The sequence below is a fragment of the Lissotriton vulgaris genome, chromosome 2_1, assembly GCF_964263255.1.
Source record: "Lissotriton vulgaris chromosome 2_1, aLisVul1.2, whole genome shotgun sequence".
NCBI classification, from domain to species: domain Eukaryota; kingdom Metazoa; phylum Chordata; class Amphibia; order Caudata; family Salamandridae; genus Lissotriton; species Lissotriton vulgaris.
Window position 1 is genome coordinate 789,561,877 of NC_141687.1, and position 14,892 is coordinate 789,576,768.

The 14,892-nt window shown below is 44.7% G+C and overlaps 1 protein-coding gene across 3 annotated transcripts in view; it reads right to left on the bottom strand.

Annotated features, from left to right (window-relative positions):
* Positions 1–14,892, bottom strand: part of SP3 (Sp3 transcription factor) — a 156,688-nt gene that overhangs the window by 21,399 nt on the left and 120,397 nt on the right. For all 3 annotated transcript variants that reach the window (XM_086956150.1, XM_086956148.1, XM_086956149.1), the window contains one exon: positions 3,055–3,251. In XM_086956150.1, the coding sequence (XP_086812276.1) occupies positions 3,055–3,251 (197 nt within the window). The remainder of the gene's footprint in view (positions 1–3,054; positions 3,252–14,892) is intronic.

Below are 14,892 nucleotides of genomic sequence, written 5' to 3' on the forward strand. Positions count from 1 at the left end.
TTAGCCGCCCGTTCAATGAGGGCATTGAAAGCAGCAGAATCCTCTGTAGGAGATGTCTTCACAGAATAGAGTTGAGTGTCTTGTCCAGAGTGAGGATCACCTGGGTCAGCACCAGCAGCCCAGGGTTCATTGGTATCATCAGGGTCTGTATAGACAGGATAGCTGTAGTCATCCTCATCATCGCCCTCCCCAGCGTCCACATCAGAGTAAGTGGGCGAGACATCTCGAGTCTGTGGAGAAATTGGTTCCACCAGGACAGGAGTGGAAGTAGAGTCCTTCTTTCTCTTTAGGGGAATCTTGTAGGACTCCATTGGTTGTTCCGGGGCTATTTTCCGCTTGTGGAGGGAAAGTCTGTCCGTTTCGGCATCAATAAAATGTTCATGTTGTTCGTCCACCGAAGATTGTCGATGCTTCAAGGTGGACACCACCGTCGACTACTTCGGCACCGAGGACACCTTCTCGGGGACGCTGGCGACCGCTTTAGGGGTGAAAGCCTTCGGCGCCACCTTCGGCGGCAACATGAAGTGAGTGGGCGTCGACGTCTTGTGAGGTTTCTCGACCGGCTTCGGAGGTGGAGGATCTGTTGGTCCGACCGCCGAGGCCTTCTCCCTGATGCGCTGTAGGGAGTCCGTCACCTTCTTGGTGAACGCGGCGGACGGGCGCGCCGAGTCGACGGGATCCTTCGAGGCCCCACTAGGAGTGGACTCTCGGGTGCGCCGCTTTTGGGTTTGTCCTGTTGATGCGGAGTCTCGGGAACCTTCGGGTCGCCGAGTCCTTTCTTCGGGTCACCGAGTCCTTTGTTGGTGTCGACCGCCTTCGGCGCCGACTTAATCGGCTTGACCACCTTGACTTTAGTCTTCGGCGCGGCAGACCTCGTCTCGCCGCCCTTGACTTGAGCCTTCGTCTCGACAACACCCTTTTGCTTCTTCGGCGCCGAGGGCTCCGAGGCCTTGGATCCGACCAAAGTGATGCGCACTTTCGGTTTCGAGGCGGGCACCTGCGCTGTTTCTTGTGTCGAGACCGTAGGTTTCGCTTTCGGTTTCGATTTTCCAGGGTGCGGCTCAATAGCAATGTCCGTGGCTGAGCCCGAAGGCGGGGCCGTAGAACCCATCGTAAGATCGTAGTCGTAGTCGACGTCCGACGCGGAATTCGACAGGTTGTCACCGATGTCCCCGCTAACTTCTTCCTCGACATTCCCGGCATCGAAAATGTCCGCAGGTGCCGGTGCAGTGAGCTGGGCCTCCTGGCGCGCAGCGCGTCTATGCTTAAGCGTCTTCTTGGACCTGAAGCGGGAACAAGCCATGCAACTGGCTTCATCATGGTCTGGCGACAAGACACTTGTTGCACACCGGGTGGACGTCGATGTGGGGATACTTTGAGTTGCAGACGGGACATCTTTTGAACGGACTTCGGTCCATGATGAACAGTCGATAGGGTCTGAGGCGTCGACTGGGCCCTCCGCGTCGAAAGCACGCGGATGATGGAATCTGGCTCGGAACCGAGCTGGAAGAGTTAGGCACCGAACGCAAGACAATACCGACGTGTACTTTCGATTCCGACTAGAGGGAACCAATATACAGCCGAACCCAATGTCGGAAAAAAAAATCTGAGGATGGAGTCGATGCCCATGCGCACTGTAGTCCAGGGGAGGAGCCACCTATGTCGTGATACTTCGAAGACTCTTCCAGGACAACGATGTGCGATCATCCGGACCCAACACTAGGCGGCGATCTATGCACAGATATGAATTCAGCAGCCCACATGCCTCGAACAAGCTTTTATATTTCCATCTTTCCAAGAGGAGGCGTTGAGGAAGTGGAGTATGTCAGAGAGATCTGGCTTTAAAGGGTGGCCATTATGGGATTTTAAAGGAAGGTGTGGGTGAACAGATTACGCTGGCTTGGTGTCTCAGATGTATAGTTGGACCGTCTGTATTTTTTCTCTGAAGAGGTTGATGGCATTGCACTTTTCTGTGGCGTGAAGAAAAGGTGGGTACGGCAGGGTGTTGAAGCAGATCTAGATAGTCTTGAACAGCGTTCTGCTTCTTTTGGTGGCTTCCTTCGTGGCTTTTGGTTCATTTTGTTGAATTAATTTTTTGCTTATGTCCTGATGGTTGTTTGACTCCTGTACACATTTCACCATACAAAGCATAACAATTATGCTTTTTACAATTCCCTGGTAAACAGCCCATGATTTCGGTTCATTCACGATACATTCTACAGCCGGTGATGGTAGTATTTTGCGTTCTTTTTATTCCCAGTGTCAACCATTTCCACATGCTGAAGTGTCATCTTTTCATTCGGTCCAGGTGAATACCCAGTTTTAAACATTATCGACCTACAGGGTGAAACATCACCAAACTAAACAAGCCCGGACTGTACACATATGATTTCTATCATACACTGAAGACAATGCTGACCCATAATAGTGTCCTTTTATGAATGTTTAGTACGACCAAGTTTTTTAAAATAGTTTTGCTTTGACACTATCGTCATCACCTTTATCACAACTCTTGTGCACTGCACTATAGATTTTCTTTTTCTTTCTATAGAGCACCTTAATTGTATACTATTGATATACATAAATAAAGGTATTGATTGCATCCTTTGGGCTCAGATGTTTTGAAATGATTTATGATCATGTGAGGACTGAATCAGCCTCCAAAAAGAAAATAATTGTTGCGCTAAGCAGATCTATGAGAACCCTTGTTGTTTGTATCAAGAAAAAATACTTTAATGCTGTTGTCCTGCTTGTTCTAGACTGCAGCATCTTTGCAACTAGTCCTTTCATAGAAAGCAGAACCCACTAAAGAATATACCACACAAACGACAGATGATGCACACAGCATAAGATGCTTGTCCATAAAAATGTGGCGAGGCAGAACTAGTGGACATATGACACTAGAATTTTGATGCACTACAATTGATGTGCTGCAAATCGATAAGAGATTAGAAAACGAGTGACACCATCAAAGAAACAAAATACTTTAATCTGCCCAAAGATTACAGTATGTTCACAATGAAACTGCATAAAAGAAAAAAAAAATATGCAAACCTGTATGAGTTCGTCTATGTCTCTGTAACTCATCACTGCGGGTGAATCTTTTACCACAGAACATCCATGTACATACGAAAGGACGCTCTCCTGAATGCCAGCGGAGATGAGCTCTCAAGTGCGATGTTTTCCCATAAACTTTACCACACCCAGGGATGTGGCAGACATGCTGTTTCTTTTTTCCTAGATTAGTGCCTCTAAAGAGTTGCAGACAAAACAATTACATTAGACTGTGATATTGTCATAAACATGCATTTCAAGTGTAAACACAAACCAGCATCAAAAGAATTAACACAAATCTCAAGTTATTGTCTAAAATAAAATATTCCTGATATCGTTAAATTATGTGACAAGGCTGCACTCTACAGTGCCCTATATTAATATATTTTGTTGTAGAATCTTTTTCATAAATTTGCATGCCACTTAGTATCCCATGCCAGGCTGGGAATCTTCAGTAAAACATGGAACAGACCTCGTCTTTTAAATAACTCTAAACCATTTATGATACGATTCCGAACATGGTACACAGATTCTTTCATTCATCCATTTGTTACATCTCCACATAGAGCTATGGTGTGTTGCAAATCAATCTATAAAAGGCACTGAAGAACAACTTATGCAGGTTAAGTAAGAAAAGACGCTGCTAACTTTAGTTATCCAGTATTGGTATCTTTCAAAGATTCACATGCTTGAATCATTACCAGTCGAAGTGGGAGTCTCACAATACCATAGTAATGCAATTTAATACAGTAACATCAGCCAAAATGGCATTGCCAAGTCACATTAATAGTCTACCTATGTCCTTATTTTAAAAAGAACCAAACTTAAACTATAACCAATCAGGAGATAGTACCCTCTAGAACACTCCCAACAGAGGCTGAATCCCTAGATTTTCAATATTAAATCAAAATGGGGAGAAGCAAGAGTTTGTGATCCATCCAGCTTCCTTAATCTGAACGTCAAAAAATCAAAGTGGGGAAGGATCACTTGTCCTGAGTAACCAGGGTCCGTTTCGGATACCGATAAAAAACCCTCATTCACGTACCAAGGCTCAAATGGCTGTATATCTTGGTTCTCGCCCTCTATTTTTAGCTACATGACAGCATCATCATCAGGTTAGTTTGCATGCTTCCTCCACCAGGAGGCGAACCAGTGGTTAGTGCAGTAGTGATTAGTGATGAAAAAGTGAATGAAAAGATTCTTGATAAAAAGCTTGGATGATCCGACTTATTTTAAAATTATTAACGTGCGTTGGAAGGGGAGTTAAGGGGCTTCCGCACTGATTAGCGTCCAAAGTAGTTCAAAGGGGTTGGAGATCTATCTGGTTGAGAAATTAACATATACTACAGTTATTTCCGTTGATAACTTACTACCTCACAGTTTGTAACATTGCTGTTTATAAAATACTAGTTGCTACAATAAAAAAAAAATGTATACATAGTGCTTCATTTAATATTTTGATAAAGTGTACATTTCTATGTAATATGATGTCATTTGTGTTTAACTGTTTTTACTTATTGTTGTGACCTGAGATGATGTAGTGCGGGAGTGTTTCTTTTAGCACTTCTTTTCTACTTTATCTAAAAGTAACTGATGCTCTTTTATATTAACAAGAATATGGGGCAACACTTTTACAAACTATAGGCAACAAAAAAAAGGCAGGGTGTGGCCACGGTTAAGGGATATTTTATGAATTGAGTTTTTATTTGTCACCCCTCTGATATATACAGCTTCACTTTCTTAAGAAAGTATATTTGTGATTGCTTAATAAAAACCTAGACTGAATTTTTTGTAGTGCAACCACACCTCTCCGTCAGAAAAATAAACAACACATTCGAAGTAAATAGTGGTCCTGGGAAGTATCCCACCCGTGGACCTAATAAAAAGAAGATCCCAACACACTCTTATTTACCCACTGTAATTTGTAGGCCCCACACAAATTATATAAATGGCCCTTAAAATATTTAAAAACAATTTTTTCCTTCACAGTCCCTGTCCACCACCTCGTGACCACTGTAGAGAGTTAATAGTGTTACTAACCTCCCCTCTACTACTTTTTGCCCCATACTCCTTTGAAGTGCGTCACAAAATGGCTGACCACAGTGAACCGTTCCCAGCCAATAAGGAGCAAACTTGTACTTGGAACTTTTTAGCCAATAAAATGTCCATGGTGTTCCGCAGAGGGGGAGGGAATGGCTGCCAACACTTCTACTTTTAATGCTTCACAGCCAATGAATATTAAGCTTGGGAAGGTCCTGCTTGGAATGCGTTACCCAATGAGATGTCCCAGATAATCCACGGAGGGGGAGGGAATCGCTGACAACACTTCTACTTGCAATGGTTTACAGCCAATAAACATTGAGCTTAGGAAGGTCCTGCTTGGAACACGTCAGCCAATCAGATGTCCGTGCTACTCCGCGGAGGGGAAGGGAATGGCTGGCAACACTTCTACTTTCAAAGGTTCGTAGCCAAAGAGCATTAAGCTCTGGAAGGTCAACCTTGGAACATGTGAGCCAATCAAATGTCCTTGCTACTCTGCGGAGGGAGAGGGAATGGCTAGCAACACTTCTACTTTCAATGGTTCACAGCCAATAAACATTAAGGTCGTTGTTGGAACACCTCAGCCATTTAAACGTTGATTTTGTTCCACGCGCAGTGACAGAACACTCCCTGCCACATAATATTAAATTTCCTCTAACAAAGAGACATTATCCGTGATAAAAGTGAACACCGCATTATAAGTAAACATTACTGCGCATTATATTAAAGGAAGGCCGCAATACGGTGCATTGTTGTTTTCCCGATATGATTTCCACAAGCCTACTGAACATTACCGCAATACCGTGCATTGTTGTTTTGCGGACGTGATTTCCACGGCCTACACAACATTCACACTACCTGTGTTTGCACCCTACACACTGCTTGCCGCAATATGGCGCATTGTTTTCCCGACGGGATTTCCAGAGACAATCCCACCTTGCCGCAATACCGCAAACCGTTGTTCTGCGGACGTGATTTCCACGGCCTACGCAACATTCAAACTCCCTGCCTCTGCACCGTACAGACTGCTTAAACTAAGTCCACAGTGTTCCTACTATACCCTCTTATACAATTTTTCTCTTTTTTCCCCCTACTCCTTTCAACTGAGTCACGAAATAGCTGCCAACACTTCCTAGTTTCAACCGTTCACAGCCAATGAGCCGCAAGTAAGCTCACGCTTGTAACGCCTCAGTCAATCAGATGTCAGAATTCTCAAATATCAAAATCTGAAAATCTTGATATTTCTCAAAAACTACGGAATGGATTTACACCAGGTAAACAAAAGCGTGCTTTCTGGACCAAGACGTTTCTCCCTGCCAAAATTGGTGTAATTTCGTTTAGAAGTTTGACCTGTAGCCTTGCCTAAAGTTGCCTATGGAAATTGCATGGAGTAAGCACGTTTTGGGACCTCCCTTTTTTCTCAGCCCTCCCTTTATGAATCACCCCCAAACTTTCAAGATAGCAGCAGATCTGAAAAAATAATTTTTGGGGAATATTTCGTAAAGATTCATCAAATGACGCCAAAGTTATAAGTAAATCAAAAAATACTTTTCCTATGGAAATTTGGTTCCAACTATAACTACCTACTGGCGACTGCCAGTAGCTGATACATGCTCCAAGGTAAAGAAATACCAGCACTCAAGGGAGCAGGTTCACACAGACTTTAATTGGGTACAAGTACGCAAAGACTCTTTCGGCAACTGCCTTTCTCAATGATGGCGGGCGCCGTAGGACGGCATCAATAAATACACCGTTCATTGGTTGTTTACACAATTCATCAACATTTATTTATTTATTTAGTGAAGTTTTGTATTGCGCTGGCTGGACCAGAGGGTATCGGAGCGCTTCACAGCATTTACAGTTATGAGCAAAAAAAATTTGGGAAAAAACGAGAACAAAGAAAAGAAAAAGAAAACAAATCTGCAATTTACCAACTCCAGGGCCATATGGACAACGTTACAGTACAAATGTTCAGTCTGAGGGGTTTCAAGAAGAGGAGTTAGTTGTCCTTCCCAAAGTTTCTTTTTTTGTGGGTTTCTTGTTACGATCTAGCGTGCTCTAGGAAGAGGGCTTTGAGTAATATCTTGAATTTCGGGAAGGAGGAGGTCATTCTGATGTTGGGGGGGCCGGGAGGGAGTTCCAAATCTTAGGTGCATTTTCCGCAAAGGATTGGTTTGCGGTTTTGTGTTTCCGTGATTTCATTGGGATGAGTAGAAGCGTGTTGGAACTTCTGAGGTTCCTGGACTGACCTGCCCTTTTGAGTTTGGCGGCCAGATATTTTGGTTTACCTGTGTGCAAGGCTTTGTGAGTGAGGCAGGTTGTGCGGAAGCTGGCTCGTTGATCAATAGGGAGCCACTTCAGTTCCTTGAGTGCCGGCTAGATGTGCTCGTATTTCTTAATTCCTTTGACCATTTTTTTGTACTGCGGCATTGAGGGTAGTGGTCAGGGGTCCTAGGTGAGATTTAGCTGTCCCGGTCAGGGCTGCAATTCCATAGTCAATTCTGGAAAGCACCAGTGCCCGAGTGGCTTGTTTAAGGTCTTTCGGGGGGAGGAAGGGTTTTATTGTGTAGAGCAGTTTCAGATTTAGGAACGCACTTTTGGCGGTTTTTGAGATGTGTTTTTTCATGTCCAGTTTGGGGTCGAGGGTGAACCCTAGAGATTTCACGGAGTCTGTTGGCATAAGGGCGCCATTGAGGGCGTCTATGGCCTTGAGCCATTCTTCGATTTGTGGGTTCTCGTCTCTATTAGAGATGAGGAGAACTTCTGTTTTCTCTTGGTTGAGTTTCAGGTGGTTCACTGAGAGCCAATGTTGGACTCTTTGAGCGTGACATTTAATCTGTGTATGTCTTCGATCGAGGTGGTTTCCATATAAAGTTGTGTGTCGTCCGTGTAGAGGTGGTAGGGGATGTTGGAGTTCCTTAGGAGTGTAGTGAGGGGTCGCATGTAGATGTTAAAAAGTTGTGGCGAGAGTACTGACCCCTATGGAACTCCTCTACTGACGGGAAGGGGGTCAGACTCAGTTATTGATTTTTATTCTTTGCGTGTGATTGTGAAGAAAGGAGGAGAACCATTTTAGTACCGTCATTTCAATGCCCGTTCTCTCCTGGAGGACTTTAAGGAGCAGGGTGTGATCAACTGTGTCGAAAGCGGCGGATAAGTCTAGGAGGATGAGAAGGCTACATTGGTCAGAGTCAAGTGACATGTGAAGATTGTCTAAGACATTTAAGATTGCGGTTTCGGTGCTGCATCAGTTGCTGAATCCTTATTAATGTGGGTCTATTAGTTTGATATTCTCTAGGTGTTGGGTTAGCTGTGGAAGAACACATCTTTCTAGAGTTTTGGATAAAAGGGAAAGGTTCGATACTGGTCTAAACTTGTTCAAGTCCTCAGTGTTAAGGCAAGGTTTTTTTTAGTAGCGGCGTGACTTGTCCTGCTTTGAGGCAGTCTGGAATGATTTCAGTGATCAGTGAGCTATTAATGATCCTGCACCAAATTGGGGCTAGGGTAAGCTTCAGGTCTTTTGCCAGGCTCGTGGGTAGCTGATCTAGGGAGTGTGATGAGGGTTTAGCGGCGGCGATCAGATTGATTATCTCTTCTTCCTGGATGGGGCAGAAGGAGGACCAGGGAGTAAAGTGTGTTCACTGGGGTATTGCCTTTTGTTGATAGTGTCCAGGTCTCCATGGGGGTGGAGGGATTTGTGCTGAGCGAAAGATCGATTTTGGCGATTTTTTTGTTGAAAAAGCTGGCAAAGTTGGCACAGTGATCTTTGGACGCCACAGTGTTGGATGTCGTTGGTTTGGATGTTTGGCTCCTAATGATGTTACTTGAAATTACTTATCCACCTGACTATTGCGGTTTGGCCATCTTATAGCATGCATTTGAGTCACATTGTATCATCATTTCAATACTTGTATGTATATAGGGATCACATTATGATGCCCTGGATGGGCGATTGACATATATTGGTATAGATAACTCCCTTCTGCACAATTCTATTAATTAAATTAGTTAGCCCTGTATGGGCATGACGTGTGCTAGTGCAATCCCCTATCAGTATAATACCCATTGATGAATAATGTACGATATATGCATTACAATATTTAGTACTTTATATTATATAATGTCCTTCCCATTTAATCTGACATTTCTTCAAATTCTCAATATTATTACTGGTGGCTAAACAATCATGTCATGCATCCATCAATTATAAGGGTATTGCCAGTTGCTCCCCAATGTTTGACACTGTTGGTATCTTAGTTTGGGTATCTATGATGTATCTTGATTCTAGTCTGCAAAGCATCAGTTGTTTATCTTCTCCTCTTATATCTTTGGGTACATGATCCATGCAGAAAAACCTCAACAGATCCCTGTTGCTATCATGATAATTTTTGAAATGTCTTGCCACCGGATAGGTTACATCTTTGGTGGCAATTCTCTGAGATATTCAAGGAGCTGCACCTTAGTTGGATGTATAGTGCTTCCAATATATCTCCATTCAGAGGGGCACACTAAACAGTACATTGTGTAGCTGGTGTTGCAGTTCATAAACGTATCTTCAGACCTGGTACATCATAAGACAAGACTTTGTGACTGTTTTTACAAGCCTTCCTTTTTCCACATGGGAAGAAACCCTTTAATCTATCAAAAACAGTTTGTCTATTCTCTTTTTGAGAGTGACTTTGTTTTAGTTGAGCTTTCAATGATCGTGCCTTCCTAAACGTCAACAGGGGCGAGCCAGGTAAATCTTATCCCCTATTATTGAATGTCATTTTAGGATACGACAACTTCTTTGTAGTGACTTTGGTAATTATTTCCTCTGTTTCCTAGCCACGGATATGTGAGGTTCTGAGGTATTTGTAAGATCTTGGACTGGTACACCACAGTATATATGTGGTAAAATGGGAAGACAAGGAGTGGTCCGGGGACCTAGAGCTGGCTCATGGTAATAGGAGTGGCATGGTGGAATATGCCTAGGATTGGAGTTTTAGAGCAGGAGTAGCTCCGTAAACTTGTGTTGCTGGCCACCTGGGGGCACTGAAATTGATGCAGCAGTGGTTAGTTTCCCTTGTTGGTGGGAATCTCCTGTATGAGCAATAAGGGGAAACCAATGTATGAAAAAAAAAAAATCAGGATTATCTGAAGAAAATTGTACTTTTCTACAACCAGGGAAGCTGGTAAGCCTCGATATAAAATCATTCTTTATTGTTTAGAACGCACAAAGAGATGTTGTGGTAATTTACCCAAGTGAAAATAGTCTGTATAGTTCTGACAGATCCAGTTTCCATTACGGCAGGAGCTTTTAGCCATACCAAGAGCATGTGCTGAAGAATCACAAAGGTTAGACCCGTTACCGTTTGGAGATATTTTGGGGCTTGTCGGCTAGCTCCATTGATTTTGGAATTCTGGTAAGTGGTGCCTGATCAAACACTTTATTGGAGAAAGATATTGAAGTGATGTTACAGATTTCCCTACATTGTTGCCAAGACATGGGACAAACTTCTCCTCCAACAGTCCCAGACAGACACTGGAGAGGAGTGTATTGATTGCGAAGGACGTAGAGCCTAGTAACGATCTATACGGAGGGACTGAAATGGACCTTGCGTGAGATAGAAAGCATTTGTGGGCATTTTTGTTTTTTTAAAGCAGGATAGAAACCCACAGGTTCATGGGAATAGGGAACAACTCTGTATAGTACATTGTGAAAGAGGAGGGCTCTTTTTTTCTAAAAGTGAGATACAAGATAGCCTTGCTTAATTAAGGAGAAAAGTGATGCTTGCATCTATGACCATCTAGCCTGGCTGAAGAGGGGTGATACCTCGAAACCAGCCCCAGAATGTTTGTATTCTGTCAGGGAGGACTTGCCCTGGCTGGTGAAGGTGGACTGTTCCAATGGGGAGCAGGGTAAATGCTGATTTGCATATGGCTGGATCTAAACTGGAATGGCGTGGCAAGCAAAATAATGATGGATTAAACCCAAATCCATGGGAGAGGAAAAGGTTTGATTATATTCAGTATTCCGTCAAACCTCTATATAGATGATGCCAGTATCTTTGAACAGTGATTGACAGCCGACATATACAGGGAGACCCTGTTTATAGAAAGAAATGCTGGGTAATGTTTGTGACCTCTAATATTTTAGGCTATGCTGGAGGTTTAGCAAAGGGCCATCCATGGTTGGGAAAGATACAATAGCGTACTACAAGAGGGTAGCTGGCTCTGACATCATGAAACAGGAGAATGTGCCATAATGTGGACATGGGCATCCTGCAAGTTTAGCTATGTCGTAAAGACCTGCGCTGTTTAAAAGACCATGGTTGTTGGAAGTTGAGGCTGCTAACATGTATAGTTTCCTGCATTGTAGAAGACATTTACAGGATTTGCAAGTCACAAAAAATGTGCAGCTAGAACTGTAGAGACATCCCTATGTGTACAAGATTAGAGAACCAAGAGTTTTTTTATCTATAGGTTTCTAAATTCCTTTTGTTACGGTTCCAGACTGCAGGAGAGGAGTGTAAGGTGCCAAGTGATACAGCCGCTCCTGTTACTGTGGAAACCGCATATGGTCAGGGAAGCATTGTCCAGGTGTCATTTTTATATTGGTGACACAGGCAGCCGAAGGAATGCAGTAGTGCCCAATAGATATTAATCCATAATTACCTGAAGTGGAATTATTAGCGCATCCATGTCCGATGACAAAAGATGGTCAGTAGGACCCAAATTGGAAACGGAAATAGTAGAACCGAAGTGGAAATAGCTCCAATCAAGGAGAACCTTTACGACATTACCCAGGTGGCATACCGATCATCGTGTGCTGTCAAGTGTTGGGGAATCATATACTGACAAAAGCTTGGGTACGTAAATATTGCGATGTAGTGTGACTATAGAAAAAAACTGCACTGAGTTGCAACTATTAGCGGTAATGCAGTTGCAATTGTTGCTAGTTTCCAAAATACTGTCACACCTTCTCCCCCAAACAAAGCAATTCAGAGGAGGCGCATTAATGAAGCCGGTTAGAAAGGTACGGACCTTGTTTGGAGGATAGTCCAGCTTGGACCCCGTGTGGGTGGGATAGTTGATAGATAGCCAGTTGCCTTCAGGACCTATAGTACAAGTTAATTACCTTGGGTAACGATATATCTGTAAGAAACATTAGTTAGTGTTCGATTCCTTAACTTAGAATCCCCAGGTGTCAGACTGGATCCAGAAAGTTTTTGTCAGCAGTACCCCTGCGCGCCTGTAGGCGTTGTCTGCGGCTCTGCATCTGTCGTCAGCGTCGTGATTGCCGGGATGAATTCGCTGGAGTACTTAGACGCCGCCCTCGTGCGCTGATATCAGTTCTGTACATAGCTTTCCACGCCAGGAATGCAGAGCCATGCAAGAAACCGACACTGGTGCCATGAAACTAGGGTCCTGTAAGGGATGTCCTTAACCCTAGATATCGGTTCGCAGAACGGGGAGGACGGGTGGGGCGGTAAGTAATCTAACACTAACTAATGTTTCTTACAGTTATATCGTTACCGAAGGTAAGTAACTTGTGCATCTGAAAGAAACACGTTAGTGTTAGATTGCTTACCTTAGAATAGATACCAAGGCAATGCCAACCCCGGTGGTGGGTCTGCGAACCAAAATCACACCAGAAAGTCCTGGAGTACTGAATGGCCAAAGAAGCCATCTCTCCGACTTGGCTGTCCAGACAGTAATGCTTGGCAAATGTGTGCCAGGCCCACGTAGCTGCCTGACATATGTCCTACAAAGGGACTCCCTGCCCTAAGGCAGTAGTAGCCGCCGTGGCCTGAGTGGAATGGCCCCGCAGGAGGATCCTTTTTAGCCAAGGAATAACAGATCCTGATGCACAAAACGACCCACCGAGAGATGGTCCGTTTGTGCACCACCCGTCCCTTCTTAGCGCCCACGTAGCCAACAAAAGGTTGGTCGTCCACCCGGAACTGTTGTGTGTGGTTTAGGTAAAAGGAAAGCGCATGTTTTGGGTCCAGACGGTGGAGCCTCTCTTCCTCTTTTGAAGGATGTGGAGGCGGAAAGAAGGTGGGCAAGGTAATGGTCTGGCCAATGTGAAAGGCAGTAACCACCTTGGGTAGAAAAGAAGGACGAGTCCTCAGAACAACCTTGTCCGGATATACAGAGAGGAAAGGAGGCTTAGAAGAAAGAGCCTGTAGCTCACTCACTCTCCTGGCTGAGGTGACCGCAAAAAGGAAAGCAGTCTTGAGAGTCAGAAGACAAAGAGGACAGTTATGAAGTGGCTCAAAGGGAGCACACATCAGATAGGTTAACACCAGATTCAAGTCCCACTGAGGCATTACAAAGGGAACAGGAGGAAACATGTGAGTAATGCCTTTCAAGAATCTATTTACAACAGGGGACTTGAAAAGAGAAGGCTGATCAGGAAGCCTCAAGAAGGCTGAAACGGCTCAAAGATATCCCTTGATGGTGTCCAGAGCAGAGCCCTGCTGGGCCAGGGAAAGAAGAAAGAGGAGAACCTCAGAAAGAGGGGAGGAAAGAGGATCCACAGCATTTGCTGTGCACCATGCCACAAATTTGTGCCACCTGCTGGCGCATACAGATTTTGCGGAGGGACGCCTGGCTGCCAGAATGACATCACAGACTTCAGAAGGCAAGTCAAATGGCATCAACTGTCGCTGCTCAATCTCCACGCATGTAGGTGGAGGCTGGACAGGTTTGGTTGGAGGACCGTCCCCTGTTGCTGCGACAGAAGATCCTCCTGAAGAGGCAGTCTACTCGGGGGATTGATTGACAGACTGAGTAGGTCGGGATACCAGTATCTTCGTGCCCAATCCGAAGCCACAAGGAGGACTTGGGCCTGGTCACGCCTGATCTTCTTCAGCACTCTGGGCAGAAGTGCTATAGGCGGAAAGGCGTATAACAGACCGCAACTCCACTCACGACGAAAAGAGTCTCCGAGCGAATGCCGCCTTGGAAATTCCAATGCGCAGTAGTGAGGACATTGCGCATTCTCTTCGGTGGCGAATAGATCTATCGAAGGCTCTCCACACTGCTGAAAGAGACCTTGCGCCACGTCAGAGTTCAGAAAAGGGGGTGGTGATGAACAGAGTGTCTGAATTAAGCAGACCACTCTTACCCAGTCCAAAGATCAGGGCTTGATCCATCACCGTTATTTAGCTCACTGCACCATCCCAGCTCAGAACCTGGCTATATGCAAATCAGTCTGTCCCTGGCCCAGTGTATCATGGGAACAGGGCAGACTAAACTACCAAGCCAATTCTTCACCAGAAAGGAGACAAGATACCGGGGACCGGTTTCTGGCATTTCAGCCGTCGTCTGCCCGGCTTGCTTGGATCTAGCCCTGATCTCTTGACTGGGTGAGAGTATTCTGCTTAATTCAGAAACTCTGTCCATCACCATCCCTTGTTGTTAAATATTTTGTCCACCATAAGCGTGGAAGGGTATACTCAGATGTGAGTCCCTTGCTCATTGCACCATCAGGATTCAAGCAAGCCGGGCCGACGACGGCTGAAATGCCAGAAACCGGTCCCCGGAAGCTTGTTTTCTTCCCAGTGTAAGAATTGGCTTGGTAGTTTGGTTTGCCCTGTTCCCATCATGCACTGGGACAGGAACAGACTAATTTGCATAAAGCCAGGTTCTGAGCTGGGATGGTGCAGTGAGCTAAAAAAACGGTGTTGGATCTAGCCCTGATCTCTTGACTGGGTGAGAGTATTCTGCTTAATTCAGAAACTGTGTCCATCACCACCCCTTGTTGTTAAATAAATAAACGTCAGAGTTCAGACGCCACTCGTGATCCAT